This window comes from Bos indicus x Bos taurus, chromosome 18 (assembly GCF_003369695.1).
Source record: "Bos indicus x Bos taurus breed Angus x Brahman F1 hybrid chromosome 18, Bos_hybrid_MaternalHap_v2.0, whole genome shotgun sequence".
Lineage (NCBI taxonomy): Eukaryota > Metazoa > Chordata > Mammalia > Artiodactyla > Bovidae > Bos > Bos indicus x Bos taurus.
The window spans coordinates 21,258,678-21,274,383 of NC_040093.1; the positions used below are offsets into that span (position 1 = coordinate 21,258,678).

The 15,706-nt window shown below is 41.6% G+C and overlaps 1 protein-coding gene across 6 annotated transcripts in view; it reads right to left on the reverse strand.

Moving 5' to 3' along the window:
* Positions 1-7,763, reverse strand: part of LSM14A (LSM14A, mRNA processing body assembly factor) — a 58,019-nt gene extending 50,256 nt beyond the window's left edge. For 3 of the 6 annotated variants that reach the window (XR_003506530.1, XM_027515974.1, XM_027515972.1), the window contains exon 1: positions 7,434-7,717. Coding sequence is in view for 5 of the 6 variants with exons in the window: in XM_027515974.1 (XP_027371775.1) it covers positions 7,434-7,554 (121 nt within the window). In the remaining variant the exon portion in view is untranslated. Of the gene's footprint in view, positions 1-7,433 lie in introns of all 6 variants that reach the window. The other 3 variants (XM_027515975.1, XM_027515973.1, XM_027515976.1) reach the window with 3 other exon arrangements.
* Between the last annotated feature and the right edge of the window lie 7,943 nt (positions 7,764-15,706).

Genomic DNA, 15,706 nt, shown 5'->3' on the forward strand with positions numbered 1-15,706 from the left:
ACAGCGTATCTGTGAGTAGACAGGAAAGGTCTGGTAGAGAAGGAGAAACTAAATATGCAGGAGAGGCTGTTGGAGCAATGTCCTTGAATCATGAAGAGGGGATGAAACCTACTGCACAAATGCATGGGTGACCTTAGGAGAGAACAGTTTATCTAAACAAAGAAAAGGAGAGGTTTGGGACAGATGCAGGTTACTGGGCACATGTGGGATGAGTTGAGCAAAATTCTCTTGTTTGCTATTCTCTTCTCAAATAAAGAAGAAGCAAGGTTCACAGGCTGAAAGTGAAGATGGGGGAAGAGATGATAGAAGTCTGAGGAAAACAAGGAATGGAATGGTCATGTACAAAACCTGAATGAATGGACTAAAGACATACAATATATGGGAAGTAACCATGACTTCTGGGCTTAGTGAACATAAATGTACAGTGAAACGGGCCAGCATGTCTGTGCTGATATAATTAGGGCTGTGAGGTTTGTACAGAAAGTGGGAGGGGGAAGAGGGTTGACAGTATAAGCTCTGTTCTGACTGTAACAACTCCTCATGGAATTAAAACAGGGGGTAAAGTTATAAGGAGAGTGTGGGTCAATGAAAGGTAGTAAGATCAACAGACTGTAGGCTACAGTAGATCTGAATGACTGATGGAGATAGGTTGCTGCTGCTACTGCTGCTGCTGCTAAGTCGCTTCAGTCGTGTCCAACTCTGTGCGACCCCAGACGGCAGCCCACGAGGCTCCCCCGTCCCTGGGATTCCCCAGGCAAGAACACAGGAGTGGGTTGCCATTTCCTTCTCCAATGCATGAAAGTGAAAAGTGAAAGTGAAGTCGCTCAGGCGTGTCCAACTCCTAGCGACCCCATGGACTGCAGCCCACCAGGCTCCTCCGTCCATGGGATTTTCCAGGCAAGAGTACTGGAGTGGGTTGCCATTGCCTTCTCCGGGAAATGGGTTACCTAGACAAAGATGGAGATAGTGGTTGGAAATAACAATGAGAAAGCTACTCTAGTAAGCACTGTAACAAACTAGTTATTATAATACTTCTGGTATTATCTCATTTAATTCTGAGAATGACTCTGAAAGATGCACGTTACTATCCTTACTTAAAATATGAAGTTAAAGCTGAGATTAAATTACTTGTCCAAGGACACTACTAAGTTTTCCAACTGGCCTTTTAGGTCACATTTGCTTCCAAAAACAAACACTCCACAACACTAGAATAAATCTTTGTGAGTAAAATACTTCACAGACTACCTCACACTTGATCAATTTTACTTCATTGATATCCAGTTTTTAAAATAGCTAACTGAAGTACTACTTTAAAGTATCACAGAGAAAATAAAAGGTAAATTGCTCCTATAGAGAGCACCTTCTATCATGGAGTAATAAATTCAAGCTAAACCATCTACAGTTACTGCTATTACTACTTTGGCACTGAGTTAAATACAAAACTCTTGCTATGTGTCACACAGGTAAGATCCCTTTACTCTTACTATTTCTCTTCTTCTACTACTATTTTCCTCAGGCTTTATATTGTTTTCTTTACTTCCAATTCAGATAGTCATGTCTTGGGACATTCCTGATGGTCCACTGGTTTCCCTGAGCGCCCAAGACAGGGGGCCTGGGTTTGACTCCTGGTTAGGGAACTAGATCCCACATGCCACAACTAAAGACCCCACAGACTGCAAAGAAGACTGAAGATCCTGGTGCAACCAAACAAAAGAAATAAATATAAAAAAAAGAAAGAAAGAAAGAAAAAGAAAGCCATGGCTTTTCTTACTCTACTGGAAAATGTACAGTTAGTTTCTGGCACCTGACCTGAGACTCTCAGAATTACCAAGAACTTCTGAGGACTATGCAACAACAACAAACTGTTTCCAAGGCTCCAAGTTCTGGCAATCTCACTAAATAGGGCAACCAAAAGAAACTGCAGCATTAAGTTTCACTAGACCTTTGCTGTTCCTAAGTAGTGATTTTGTGAATTGCTAGATTCAGATCCCCAAATCAGACAGAAGGCAAGAAATCAATAAAGCACTTCACAGGCATTTCATCCAACACAAGCTCTCCCACTCTCTCTGGAGTTTATGACTATGTGGATAATTAACAATCAAGAGGTGAGTAAGCTACGCCAATGGGCAATATAATCCATTACCCACTTACCCACCAACTTACCCACTTTTATATTCCTCCACCAATCACTTGATTCTTTAAGAACAAACTGTTTGTTTTAAAAGCAGCTGGCTTATATAATCATTCTTCCTCACAAAGTCTCTTTTCCTAATTCAATGGCAACATGATTTTCATTTTAAGGGTTTATTAACCAGGTACAGTTAACTAAATGCATGTTAGATAAGAATTTTACTCACTTTTGTCTATTTAGTCTATTTTGGCCACCTGATGCAAAGAACTGACTCACTAGAAAAGACCCTTACTCTGGGAAAGATTGAAGGCAGGAGAAGGGGACGACAGAGGATGAGACAGTTGGATGGCATCACCAACTTAATGGACATTAGTCTGAGCAAGCACCAGGAGCTGGTGATGGACAGGTAACTGGCATACTGCAGTCCATGGGGTCGCAGAGTCACGAATGAGTGACTGAACTGAAATGAGTCTATTTTACTTAAATACTTTTAAAATCCACATATATAATGCTTATAGGATATGTAAGTTTCCTCCAACTTTGAGATTCCCACAATGAGAAACCTTCAAAAGCTATGTTTCCTTTCATTTATTCAAATATTACCAAGGGTCTGCTCTGTGCCTGGCACTATTCCAGCTGCTGAGGACAGAGCAATGAATGAGACAGAACCCTTGCCTTTACAAAGTTTCCATTCTGTGGGGAATCTCTTGGTATCCAGGATCTATTATGTGTTTGGGTGTCATATTCACAAATACAAGTACATATACAATTGGAAGTATCCTACAAACTACTGATGCACATCATCACTTTGCAGCTCCCTCAAACATTCTGAATTGATTATTCTTTAAATTTTAAATGAAAATTATAATTAAGCTTGAGCCATAAGGTGAAAAACTCTGTATGCCCAACAATGTCATTTATATCATGCATGTCTTAAGATTTTATCCTGGACTTCTCTGGTGGTACAGTGGATAAGAATCTGCCTGGTTTGGGAAGATTCTACATGTCACAGAGCAACCAAGCCCATATGCCACAACTACTGAGCCTGTGCTCTGGAGCCTGTGAGCTGCACCTACTGAAGCCCATGCACCTAGAGCCTGTTGTCTGAAACAAGAGAAGCTACTGCAATGAGAAGCCCATGCAGTACTGTTCACAGCAACTAGAGAAAGCCTGTGCACAGAAAGACCCAGCACAGCCAAAAAAAAAAAATTTTATTCTCTTATATTCCCATTCTCCAAAATTTCTTACTGTTGGTGGAGGGAACATACTTTATATATTTTAATTTTAAAGTGATACAACTGCAAACACTTAGAGATATCCCCAAGAGACTTCTATAAGATTAATAAACTAAAATGCTAAATAATTTTCATTTATTCATTCATTTAATAAATATCTGTTCATCCCAGGGGCTTAGACAATAAATACATGCAAATAAACAAAGATGATTACATGTAGGTCATGATCAGTACTAGAAGAAAAAAAACTCAGACCCATGATAAAGACCTCAAGAAACAAACAACAATCCAGATTATCTATTAACATACTTATACTGACATTAAATTCTTCCTTACTTGCCCTTAAAACTTCCTGACATTGATTTAGAAGATTTCAATGTATCAAAGTTCATCAAACTTACCTCAATTTCACTTTTATAGAACTAAAGCTAGTCTGTGAAATCTCTAGCAGAAAATAAAAGATAACACCTATTTGACAGTATCTCTGGCATTGGGCTTTTGACTACATACAGTGGGACCATACAATTTATTATCCAAACTGCAAGATTTTCAAGAGAGAAAAAGGATGTTTTAACAATTTCGCCAAAATAACAGGCACAAACAAGGACTTTCCACCAGGGCAAAACAGGCCATATGGTCATCCTAATTATATACTACATCAAACAGAGCTAGCCCAAAATATCAAGAGTATTTTATAATTGCAGATGGATTTAAATTGTAAGTAATATCCAAGTAAAGAAACCAAATTATAATCTGGACCATATAAGCCAAGTGACTTCCTTACTAAATGTAAAGATTTAAATACCTCACAACATACACAAAATCAATTACAGGGGCATCATAGGCCTAAATGTGAAAAGGCAAAACAGAAAAGTTTTGATAAGATAATCAAAGTAAGTCCATGATCCTTGGGTAGGGAAAAGCTCCTTTGAAAGAAAAAAAAAAAAAAGGACAAGAAACATTAGTCACAATGGAAAAGAGTGGTAACATATTTACAATAGAAGGAAGAACTTCTATACATCAAAAGAAACCATTAAATGAGAAAAGATACTTGCAACAGATATATCCAGCAAAGGATTCATATTCTGATACTGAACTCAAGAAAAACAACAACAGCAGCACGCATTTCAACAGGAAAATGGGCAAAAAATTTCTAAGGCACTTCATGGAAGATGAAATCCAAATGACCAAGATATGAAAAGGTGTTTACCTCACTAGTAATCATGAAGGTTAAAACCACATACAAATACATACCCACCAGACTGGACAGAACTAAAACACCTGATGAAAGTGGCAGTTACAAGTATTACTGTTGGTGAGAGATGTGGAACAACTATAACTCTCATATACTTTACTAATAACTGAAATAAAAATTAGTAAACAACTACTTTGGAAAGCAGTTTTTCATGATCTAATAAAGACATACTCCCCAGGATCCTGCAATTCAAAGTACAGAGCAATTCAAAGTACAGAGCATAAAGAAATTTACATAAACATGTATCAGTAAACTCAAACACAAAGTTACTGTTCATAATTGCCCAAAACCGTAAACAAGTTGAATAGCTTCAGAATATCCAAAGCAACTGGAGAAATAAACAAGTTACATGCATGACGGAATCCTTTGTCACAACAAAAGTCAAAATAAATATATGCAACATGATTCCATTTATATAAAGTTCAAACAGGGACAAAACTCTTATCATTCAGAGATGTAACTTAAGTGATAAAACGATCAATGTCAGAATAACATTTATATCTAGCTTAAGAAGGCAGCAGTTGTTGATGGGAAGATGCAGGAGTGGGAGGCTTGTGGGACGTTGGCAAAGCCAGTCTTTCCCTGGGTGGTAGTTACAAGAACCTTTGTTTAAAAATATTTCATTTTTATCCACATATCTTTACAACATGTGTGGTTATATTTCACACTGAGGGGAAAAAAAAAACACCTCTCTCTAAAGGGGAAAAGGATTAACGTCCTAAATAGAATTCTAAGAATGTTAGAGATAACTCAATTCATAGTTTAAAAAGAGTTAGCAAGGATCTCTAAATCCAAATACATACTGTATTCTAGACACACTGTAGTCTAAAATCCATGAATATACTTTTGGTTTCGTTGGGTAGACTGCCACTCTTCATCCAAATTTTGAAAAAGGTGGAATTTCAGATATCAGATTACTCAGCAAATCACATAAATTCTAAAATCTTAACACCAAACATCCCACTTCTAATTCTGAAATCTGAAATAAGTGCCTGGTTGTTGACTGCACAGTTACAAAGCAGTTTTAGATTAGAAACTGCCAAGTAGAATAATATCCACATTTGGTAACTCCAATTTTTGCAAACACAATTCCCAAGCCTCTGTTATATCAACAACTCAAATTTCTTTAGAAAAAAAGAATATATTACGTACGTGGGATTACATATCAAAGCCATGAGAACAGACATAAATTAAATCAATGATTAAAAAAACCTTTTCATTGCTATATAGATGTTTTTAGGTTCTTGCACAAAAGAATGTATTTATAGGTTTTTGTTTTTAAAAAGACGAATACATTAGAAATCTTAAAAATGCTTAGGTTATTTTCTTTGTAAGAAGTAAAGGTACCACAGTCAACTCACTGATAAGTCACTAACCTGGCAAGAAATCTTAAAAGTCAGATTGGGCCAAACAATGCTTTAAAAAAAAAAAAAAAAACTATTAAATCACTTTAATGAGAAATACTATTTTCAGCTTATATGTGGCTCTCATCAAAAACTTTAGAGGGCCCTTTTCACAATTCCACAAAACCATAAAAATTATACAGCTAAATATGCATGCGGGTGGGTGGAGGGACGGGTGGGAGAGGAAAGAAAAGAAAAGAAAATTAAGAGAAAATAATTTAAAGACTCCCTACCTAGATAGAAAATGTGTCCCAACAAGAGAGTTTTAAAAAGGATGTACCAGGTAATCCAAAAAGTATCTTTAAATACTTGCGTGATACCGCGAAATGACTCTCCTATCGGTCAAAGACTAATCTTTTTCTTAAAAATAGATTTAGAAAATTTTCTTCCTATCGCCGGACTTCTCTCCTTACCATGCTATTCTTTCTATAACTCTCCCAGATGTGCTGCGAAAATGACCTTAGTTATCTTGCTTCCCTCTCCTATATGTTCCCAAAACTTGTGAGGTTTAAGATCAGGAGCTAAAGTTTATTTTCTTCCTGGTTTCCTGGCGGAACAAAAACCCAGACTTGTGAACGGAAACAAAACCCACAAGACTGGGCGATGGTACGTACTTTGGGGTGGACACCTTCCTCCCCGACCCCAGAACTCTCGGACCCAGAGTGCCTCCACCGGGGTCGGTCAGCGCCCACTGACCACTTAGATCTGCCCTGGGAACAAGGGACCCGGAAAAAGCTGGCACCCTTATTCCCACCGGATTTCCAAAAACAAGGCCGAAAGGAGAGCAGCAAACATTTGAAAGAGATAGTTGCACAACAGGTTTGGTGAAGGATTCCGGTTTAACAGGTAAATACCACACAGGAGACAAGTGGGATGTGATCTGCTCCAGGTACCAATGGCATTTCGAGGCCGTCTGCGTCGCAGGAGAAACCCAAACTTTGGGCACATTACTTAAAGTTCACCTGAGGAATATGCAACGAATTGAAATTAAAAACGCGAGAAAATGGGTGCTGGAAAATCAGCAAATCAGCGCTTTAAACTCAGGCTGGGCGGAAAAATTCTTTGAATACTCAGGCTTTGTTTGGTGGTTAAGACAGAACCACCGAATTTCGGAGTTGGAAGACGCGTATCTCCGTGTTCTTCGGCCCGTTCTCGGACTTCAGGGCTGCCCCGCCCGGCCCGGCCGGGGTCCTTAGTCACCGGATCGAAGGCGGAACCCTGAGAGCCCCGGGGAGGCCGCGGCTCGGCCCGGCCCGGCCCGCGACGCCGGGGCCCGGACGGAGGGAGGGGAGCGGCACCCCAAGGAGGACGGTGGAGCGGGGAGGGAGCGAGGAGGTCGCGAGCCGAGAGCTCGGCGCAGCCCCGAACGCTCGGCCCGGCTTCCCACCCCGAGGCCCGCCCCGGCATACCTTTGGCGAGAGCTACGGTAGAGTTCTCGGTGTCGATAGTGTAGAGGATGCCCTCGTAGCGGATCTCCGCCTTGGAGATAAGGCTGATCTTGCTGCCGATGTAAGGGGTGCCCCCGCTCATGGCGCCGCCGCCGCCGCCGCTCCCGGCCGCTCGCAGAGAGGCAGATCCCACGCCGCTGTGGCCGTTCTGCTCGCCCACTTGCTCCGTCGGCGCCTACAGCAGCCGCCTCAGACCCAACATGGCGGCAGCGCCGGCTCCGCTACCCTCCCCCAGCCTCCCGCCCTCAAGCCGCGGCGCGGCGGCGGCGGCGGCTGCAGCGGCGGCGGCGCGGGGCATGCTGGACGGGGAGGCCGAGGTCTCGCGAGATTCGCCTGGCGGCCGGTGGCTCAGGGCTCCTTCGCTCCCTCGGCAATCCTAGCAGTGCCGCTTGGCCTGGTCTGTCGCTGTCGTTCCCCGAGGCCTGAGAGGAGATCCAGGGAGAGGCCAGGGCCTCGGAATGTAAGGACACTGTGGGCTGGCGTGGCGCCGCTCGCGGTCCTCTTGATCTCCGCTGTGGCCCACACCATTTCCAGACCCTTTGTAACCTGTCCTGAGTCCGGTTTCATTGCAAAAGCGGATCCTTCTAGCTAGAAAGTTCCAACGTGCCTCGAAGCTCTTGGTGAGCACCTCTGAGACCTGGTCATTTTCCTCTGGAAGCAACTGCGCCCCTCAAGGAGCCATCATTACAGCATCTGTCACCCGGCGAGTCTCCCTTCTACTCCCCTTCGCTGCTTCTAGACGTGGGATTCTGTCCAGAGCTTTCAAATGGTTCTCATTGCTTTCAGTGCCATTGCACACAGACCAAACCCTACTGTCTGCAGTTTTGTTCAGTTCTGTGAACTCTGGATTCATTTAAGCCATAGCATTGTTAGCTTTAAAAAAAAAAAAAAAGCTCAACCTAAGCGTGAGAATTGTGCTTTCTTCCGGGGAGGTTTGGTGAGGACTTAAATCTGGAGATAGCCTCTCAGCTCTGAGGGACTGCTCGGAAGAAGTAAGGGAGAAGCCAGGATATATAGGAGTTTTTGAAAAATAGCAAAAACAACAAACGCAGGTAGTTTAACATCAAAACATTACTCTTAAAGAAAAACCATACATCTCAAGTTAATGAATTCAACACTTTTCTGTGTATGGGAAGAAGTTAGAGTCTGGGCTCATTGAAATCTTTTCCTTAACTATCTAACGTTAGTAAACCTTTTCTCCATCCTGAATCCCCTCAGGGTTCACAGTTGGGGCTGACTGCAGTGGCTGATGGCTTAATAGCTGCCAAATCGTTTGTTTACTTATGTGTCAGGGGACATCCACAGCCTTTTCAGCATCTTTAGTTGAATTCCTAATTGGCAAGTTTGTGTGTCTGAAGATTTCCGCTCTAAACCTAATCTTGGCACTCAACAGTTCATCCTTATAATAGTGGGACTTCTCACTCAGGCCTTTATCTGTTCTGACTACAAAATTCTGTCCTTTTCAAGTATAGACTGTATCCTGAATCTGATCATTTCTCACCATCTCCACCCCTGCCCTACAACAAACCACCCAGAATTATTGAAACATCCTCCTAGAAGACCCTTCTACCTCTGCTTTCTCAACACAGCAGCCAAAGGGATCTTGCTAAGATCGAAGTTAGATTGTATCCCGCCTCTACTCAATACTCCTCTCCCCAGTGAACTCATATCACACAGAATGAGAGCTAGCTAGACTCCTTACTTTGCCCTATAGAGACATATATGATTTAGTCCCTTGTTTCCTTGCTTCACCATTCTGTTCTAGCCATCCCCTTTTCACCTCAAACTTGCCTACTTCATTCAGATCTCTACTCAAATGTTGCTTCTGCAGATGACTCTTTATTGTCCTGTTTATAATGATACCACCTGAATCACTCTACATACCCTTGCTCTGCTTTCTTTTTATTCATAGAGTTTATCTTTCTCTAATTGTTTAGTCGCTCAGTGTGTCCGATCTTTTGTGTCCCTGTGAACTATAGCTCACCAGGCTCCTCTGTCCATGAAATTTCCCAGGCAAGAATAATGGAGTCAGTTGCCATTTTCTTCTTCAGAGGATCTTTCTGACCCAGGGATTGAACCCATGTCTCCTGCACTGCAGGTGGGTTCTTTACTGCTGAGCCACCAGGGAAGTCCCATCTCTCTCTAGTATGTTTAATTGGGTCTCTCTAGCCCCTTCTCTAGAATCTAAACATTTTGAGATAGGGATGTTACTCTGGTTACTACTATATGATCAGAACCTAGAACAGAGCCTGGAACAGAGCAGCTTTTCAGTAAGTTGGATGAAGCTGAAGGCAGAGCGTAGGTAGGATGTCTGGTGAGCTGAGTGAACAAATGATGAGAAGCCTGGCAAGAAACAGAGAGGGAAGCAGTACAGAAGACTAACAGCTGTGTTGGGTCTGGTTCACAGTAGCTTCAAAGGAAGACTGAAATACCTGTTTCAGTACAAGATTCCTGCCAAGGAGCTGAACTCTTACTTCCTCGCGCTTCCAGGCCTGGGACCTAGATTATCTTCCGTGCTTCCTGAGTGATCTCATCCTTTTTCATATATTAACTAATTCCCAAATTTACATCTTCATTCCAGATCTCTTGACTTCCAGGGTCACACTGCTGCTGCTAAGTCACCTCAGTCATGTCCGACTCCGTGCGACCCCACAGACAGCAGCCCACCAGGCTCCCCCATCCCTGGGATTCTCCAGGCAAGAACACTGGAGTGGGTTGCCATTTCCTTCTCCAGTGCATGAGAGTGAAAAGTGACAGTGAAGTCGCTCAGTCGTGTCTGACTCTTCGCAACCCCATGGACTGCAGCCTACCAGGCTCCTCCATCCATGGGATTTTCCAAGCAAGAGTACTGGAGTGGGGTGCCATCAGGGTCACACTAGTACCTACTTACTAGATACAGTTGCTTGGGTGTCCCTCAGGCACTTCCAACTCAACATGTTCAAAAATATATACATCTACTCCATTCCCCCAAATAAACCTGCCCTTTATCCATGCTCTCTGTCCTTATCACTGGCCCCAGGACTCACTCAGGTGTCCAGTCTTGAAATCAGAATCCTTATCTGGCTGTACCCAGTCAATCACCAATCTTGCTGATTCTATTTTATGTTTGCAGTTCATGGCTTCCTGCACCCTAGGGCACCAGGAACTATGCATAAGTACAGCTGATCAGTGTGATAGCCCATAGTGTATTATGCATGTGAATCTCTAACTTAGGTACTAGAAAAAGACTGAGAAAGTGGCACCTTTCACTACCATTGTTTCTGAAAACCCAAGTCCCATGTTGCTCCCCTGCTTAAGAGCCATCAATTATGTCTGCTGGCCTACAGAAAAAACAAACAAACAAACAAAAAAAAAAAACCTCTCCATTGAATGTTTCCAACAATAGAAAGTCTAGAATTTCTACATTAGAGAGGCAGTCAGGTTGGAAGAAGAGATGAAAAACATGGGAGGCTTGTCCAAAGTTACGTTTCTAGCTGGCACACTGTTTTTTTTTTAACTTATATTTGTGTTTGCTTCGTGACGCTGGGGATTGGGTAATGGAGAATATGGGAGAAACAAGGTTCCTGCACCTCACTGGCTTTTGGTGTGCCCACGGTTATTCGTTGCAACTCCCAACATATTCTCTGCATGCCTTAGGCTCTGGCCATGCTGAATTCATTGCTTCTCAGAACATACATGTCACTCTCCCACCTCTAACCATTCCTTTGTCTCCTGTTTGATATGAAAGGCTCTTTATTCCATCTCCATTTGACAAGATTCAAAATCACTTTCACAGTATAGATAAAAATTAGAATAAATCAAAGACCTTAACGTAAGAGCTAAAACTATAAAATTCTTAGAAAAGGGGTCCCCAACCTCTGGGTTGTGGACGGGTACATCCTGTCAGATCAGTGGCATCATTAGATTGGAAATAAGAGCACAATAAATGTAATGCACTTGAACCATCCCCAAACCATCTCTTCCCCAACCCTAGTCTATGAAAAGTTGTCTTCCAGAAACTGACCCATGGTGCCAAAAAGGTTGAAGACGACTGTCATAGAAGAAAACATTGGGGTAAATCTTCTTGACCTGGATTAGGCAGTGATTTCTTGGCTATGCCACAAAAAGCTCAAACAATCAAAGAAAAATAGGTATATTAGATTTCATAAAAATTAATTTTTGTGCTTCAAAGGACATCAAGAAAGTGAAGAGACAGTTCACAGAATGGGAGAGACTATTTGCAAATCATAGATCTGATAAGAGATTCAGGATATATAAAGAATATGTAAACAACTCTTACAACTAAAAGAAATTATAACACATTCAATTGAAAAACAAATTTCCGGATTAAAATTTGTAAACTATCATGGAACACAATATTAAAAAAGAATGTATATATATGTATGTATCACTTCGTTATACAGCTGAAATTAGCACAACATTGTAAATCAACTATATGTCAATAAAAAGTAAATGTTAAAAAATGTGTAAAGGATTTGTATAGACATTTCTCCAAAGAAGATATACAAATGGCCAAAAAAAGGGACAGAAAAAGATGTTTAACATCATTGATCTTTAGGGAAATGCAAATCAAAGCCACAGTGAGATGCCAATTCATACCTTCTAGGATGGCTAGTAATTATAAAGGTGGACAAGAACAAATGTTAGTAAGGTTGTGGAAAAATTGGACCCCTCATACAGTGCTGGTGGGAATGTTAAGTAGTGCATCCTGTTCAGCAAAGTTTGACAGTTCCTTGAAAAGTTGAACATAGTTACCATATGATGCCACTGTTCCAATCCTGGGTCTATAACCATGATAACTGAAAATACGTATCCCACAAAAAACTTATATGTGGATGTTTATAGCAGTGTTATTTACAATAGAGTGGAAACAACCTAAATGTCTATTAACTAATAAATTGGTAGACAAAATACATATACCCATTCAATAGGATATTAGAGCCATAGAAAGGAATGAAGTACTGGTACATGCTACAACATGGGTGAACCTTAAAACTGTTATGCTAAGTGAAAGAAATCAGACACAACAGACACATATCATATGATTCCATTAATATGAAATGTTCAGAGTAGGAAAACCCATAGAGACATAAAATAGATTAATGAATTAGTGGTTGCCAGGGGCTAGGGGTTATGGCTGGGGTCTAGGAAAGGGGAGTGACTGCTAATAGTTTTTCTTTGGGGTGATGAAAATGTCTGGAATTATTAGTGGTGGTAGTTACACTACATTATGAAAATTCTAACTTATACACTTGAAAAAGTGAATTTTATGGTATGTGAATTGTATCATAATAAAAAGTATGTCTCCTCATTTTATGACTCTTTAAAGTTACATGGCAAATGGGCACAGGTGTATAAGAGAATATATATATATATATATATACACATAAAAAATTCCATATAGTTGATTTGCAAAACTAACCTGCTAGTTTCAGGTATACAGTAAAGTGAATCGGTTACACATAAGAGAATATTTAAGATAAAAAGCTAGATACAAACTTACATGAGTATGAAGACTTCTTTAAAAGAAAAAAACCAGGCAGCATGTTAAAGCAAGAGAGTAATAATTTCCAAATGCTACTGTATCAAGGTATTACATATAAGATTTTATGGTACTTTTTTCCCCTCTATTAGTTATGCAATTCGGAGAAAGCAATAGCACCCCACTCCAGTACTCTTGCCTGGAAAATCCCATGGACAGAGGAGCCTGGTAGGCTGCAGTCCATGGGGTTGCAAAGAGTTGGACACAACTGAGCGACTTCACTTTCACTTTTCACTTTCATGCATTGGAGAAGGAAACGGCAACCCACTCCAGTGTTCTTGCCTGGAGAATCCCAAAGATGGCAGAGCCTGGTGGGCTGCCGTGTCTGGGGTTGCAGAGAGTCGGACATGACTGAAGCGACAGCAGCAGCAGCAGCAGCAGCAGTTAGGAGATGTGCTCTGGCTATCTATTGCTATATAACAAACCATTCTAAAATTCAGTAATTTCAAACAATTACCTTTTGTTCTGTTTCACAATTTTTTGGAAGAGGCATGACTAAGTAATTCTGTTTCATGTAGCATCATCTAGGATCATTGAGTGGCCACTTGCCTGGTCTAGCCGGTCCAAGATTGTTTCATTCACTTGACTGGGAGGAATGCCTAGAAGGCTGGGACTTTCATGACACTGTGGAGCCACCTTACCAACTTGGCCTGTCAACTATCTTACTTGTGTCAGAGTTATTTTAAGTCTCTCTTAACTAGCAGTCAAATGCATTTCCTGAATGATGCAAAAAGAAAGACAAATGCCTGGGTCAGTCATTTTACATACTTTGGAGGAGCCGCATCTTAGGAATTCTAAACTCAGAATATGTGTCAGTTCGTCCTTCTCAGAAATAGATATTGAGACAGGAGCGAAAGAGGTTTATTGGAGGTAATGCCTGTGAAAGGTGAAAGGGAGTGGAAGCAGGATGGAGCAAGCAGAATTTGCAGATCTGACCAAGTCTCAAGTCAACTTAACAGGGGGCCTGGAGCAAAGATTACTTTTTAGAATAGCCCCATATCAGGCAGAAACTGTTAGGCCTTAGGCCTGCTGTACCCTGTCACTGGCCTTGGTTACCCAGGAAAAGCAGGGACTTATGAGCATGGACTTGGATTGAAAGCTGTCCACTAAACACACTCCTTGCAGCAGCCTTGCAAATCCTTTCTTTCTTTCCTTTTAAAATTTTTGTTGGATTACAGTTGTTTTACAATGTTATGTTAGTTTCTGCTGTACAGCAAAGTGAATCAGCTATATGTATATGTATATCCCCTCTTTTTTGGATTTTCTTCCTATTTAAGCCATCACAGAGCACTGAGTTGGGAGAAGGCAATGGCAACCCACTCCAGTACTCTTGCCTGGAAAATTCCATGGACAGGGGAGCCTGGTAGGCTGCAGTCCATGGGGTCACGAAGAGGGGGACACGACTGAGCGACTTCACTTTCACTTTTCATTTTCATGCATTGGAGTAGGAAATGGCAACCCACTCCAGTGTTCTTGCCTGGAGAATCCCAGGGACAGGGGAGCCTGGTGGGCTGCCATCTATGGGGTCGCACAGAGTCTGACACGACTGAAGCGACTTAGCAGCAGCAGCAGCAACAGCAAAGCATTGAGTAGAGTTCCCTGTGCTATACTGTAGGTTCTCATACGTTGTTGTTCAGTCACCAAGTCAGGTCCAACTCTTTGCAACCCCATGGACTGTAGCATGCCAGGCTTCCCTGTTCTTCACTATCTCCTGAAGTTTGCTCAAATTCATGTCCACGGAGTTGGTGATGCTATCTAACCATCTCATCCTCTGCTGCCCTCACCTCCTTTTGCCTTCAATGTTTCCCAGCATCAGGGTCTTTTCTAATGAGTCAGCTCTTTGCATCAGGTGGCCAAAGTATTTGAGCTTCAGTTTCAGTATCAGTCCTTCCAATGAATAATCAGGGTTGATTTCCTTTAGGATTGACTGGTTTGATCTTGCCATCAAAGCAACTGTCCAGAGTCATTTCCAGCACCACAGTTCAAAAGCATCATCACATCTTTGGTGCTCAGCCTTCTTTATGGTCCAACTCTTACATACATACATGACTACTGGAGAAACCGTAGCTTTGACTATATGAATCTTTGTCGGCAAAATGATGCCTCTGCTTTTTAATACACTGTCTAGGTTTGTCATAGCTTTCCTTCCAAGGAGCAAGCGTCTTTTAATTTCATGGCCACAGTCGCCACCCCACAGTGATTTTGGAGCCCAAGAAAATAAAATCTGTCACTGCTTCTACTTTTCCCTTTCTATTTGCCATGAAATGATGGCACCAGGTACCCTGGTCTTAGTTTTTTGGATGTTGAGTTTTAAGCCAGCATTTTTTCTTTCCTCATTCATCCTCATCAAGAAGCTCTTTTTTAGTTCCTCTTCACTTTCTGCCTTTAAAGTGGTATCATCTACATATCTGAGACTGTTGATACTTCTCCTGGCAATCTTGATTCCAGCTTGGGGTTTATTCAGCCTGGCATTTCGTGTGATATACTCTGCATATAAGTCAAACCAGCAGGATGACAATATACAGCCTTGTTGTACTCCTTTCAAAATTTTGAGCTAGTCAGTTGTTCCACGTAAGGTTCTAACTGTTGCTTCTTGACCTGTGTTCAGATTTCTCAGGAGGCAGGTCAGGTGGTCTGGTATTCCCATCTGTTTAAGAATTCTCCACAGTTTGTTGTGATCCACACAGTCAAA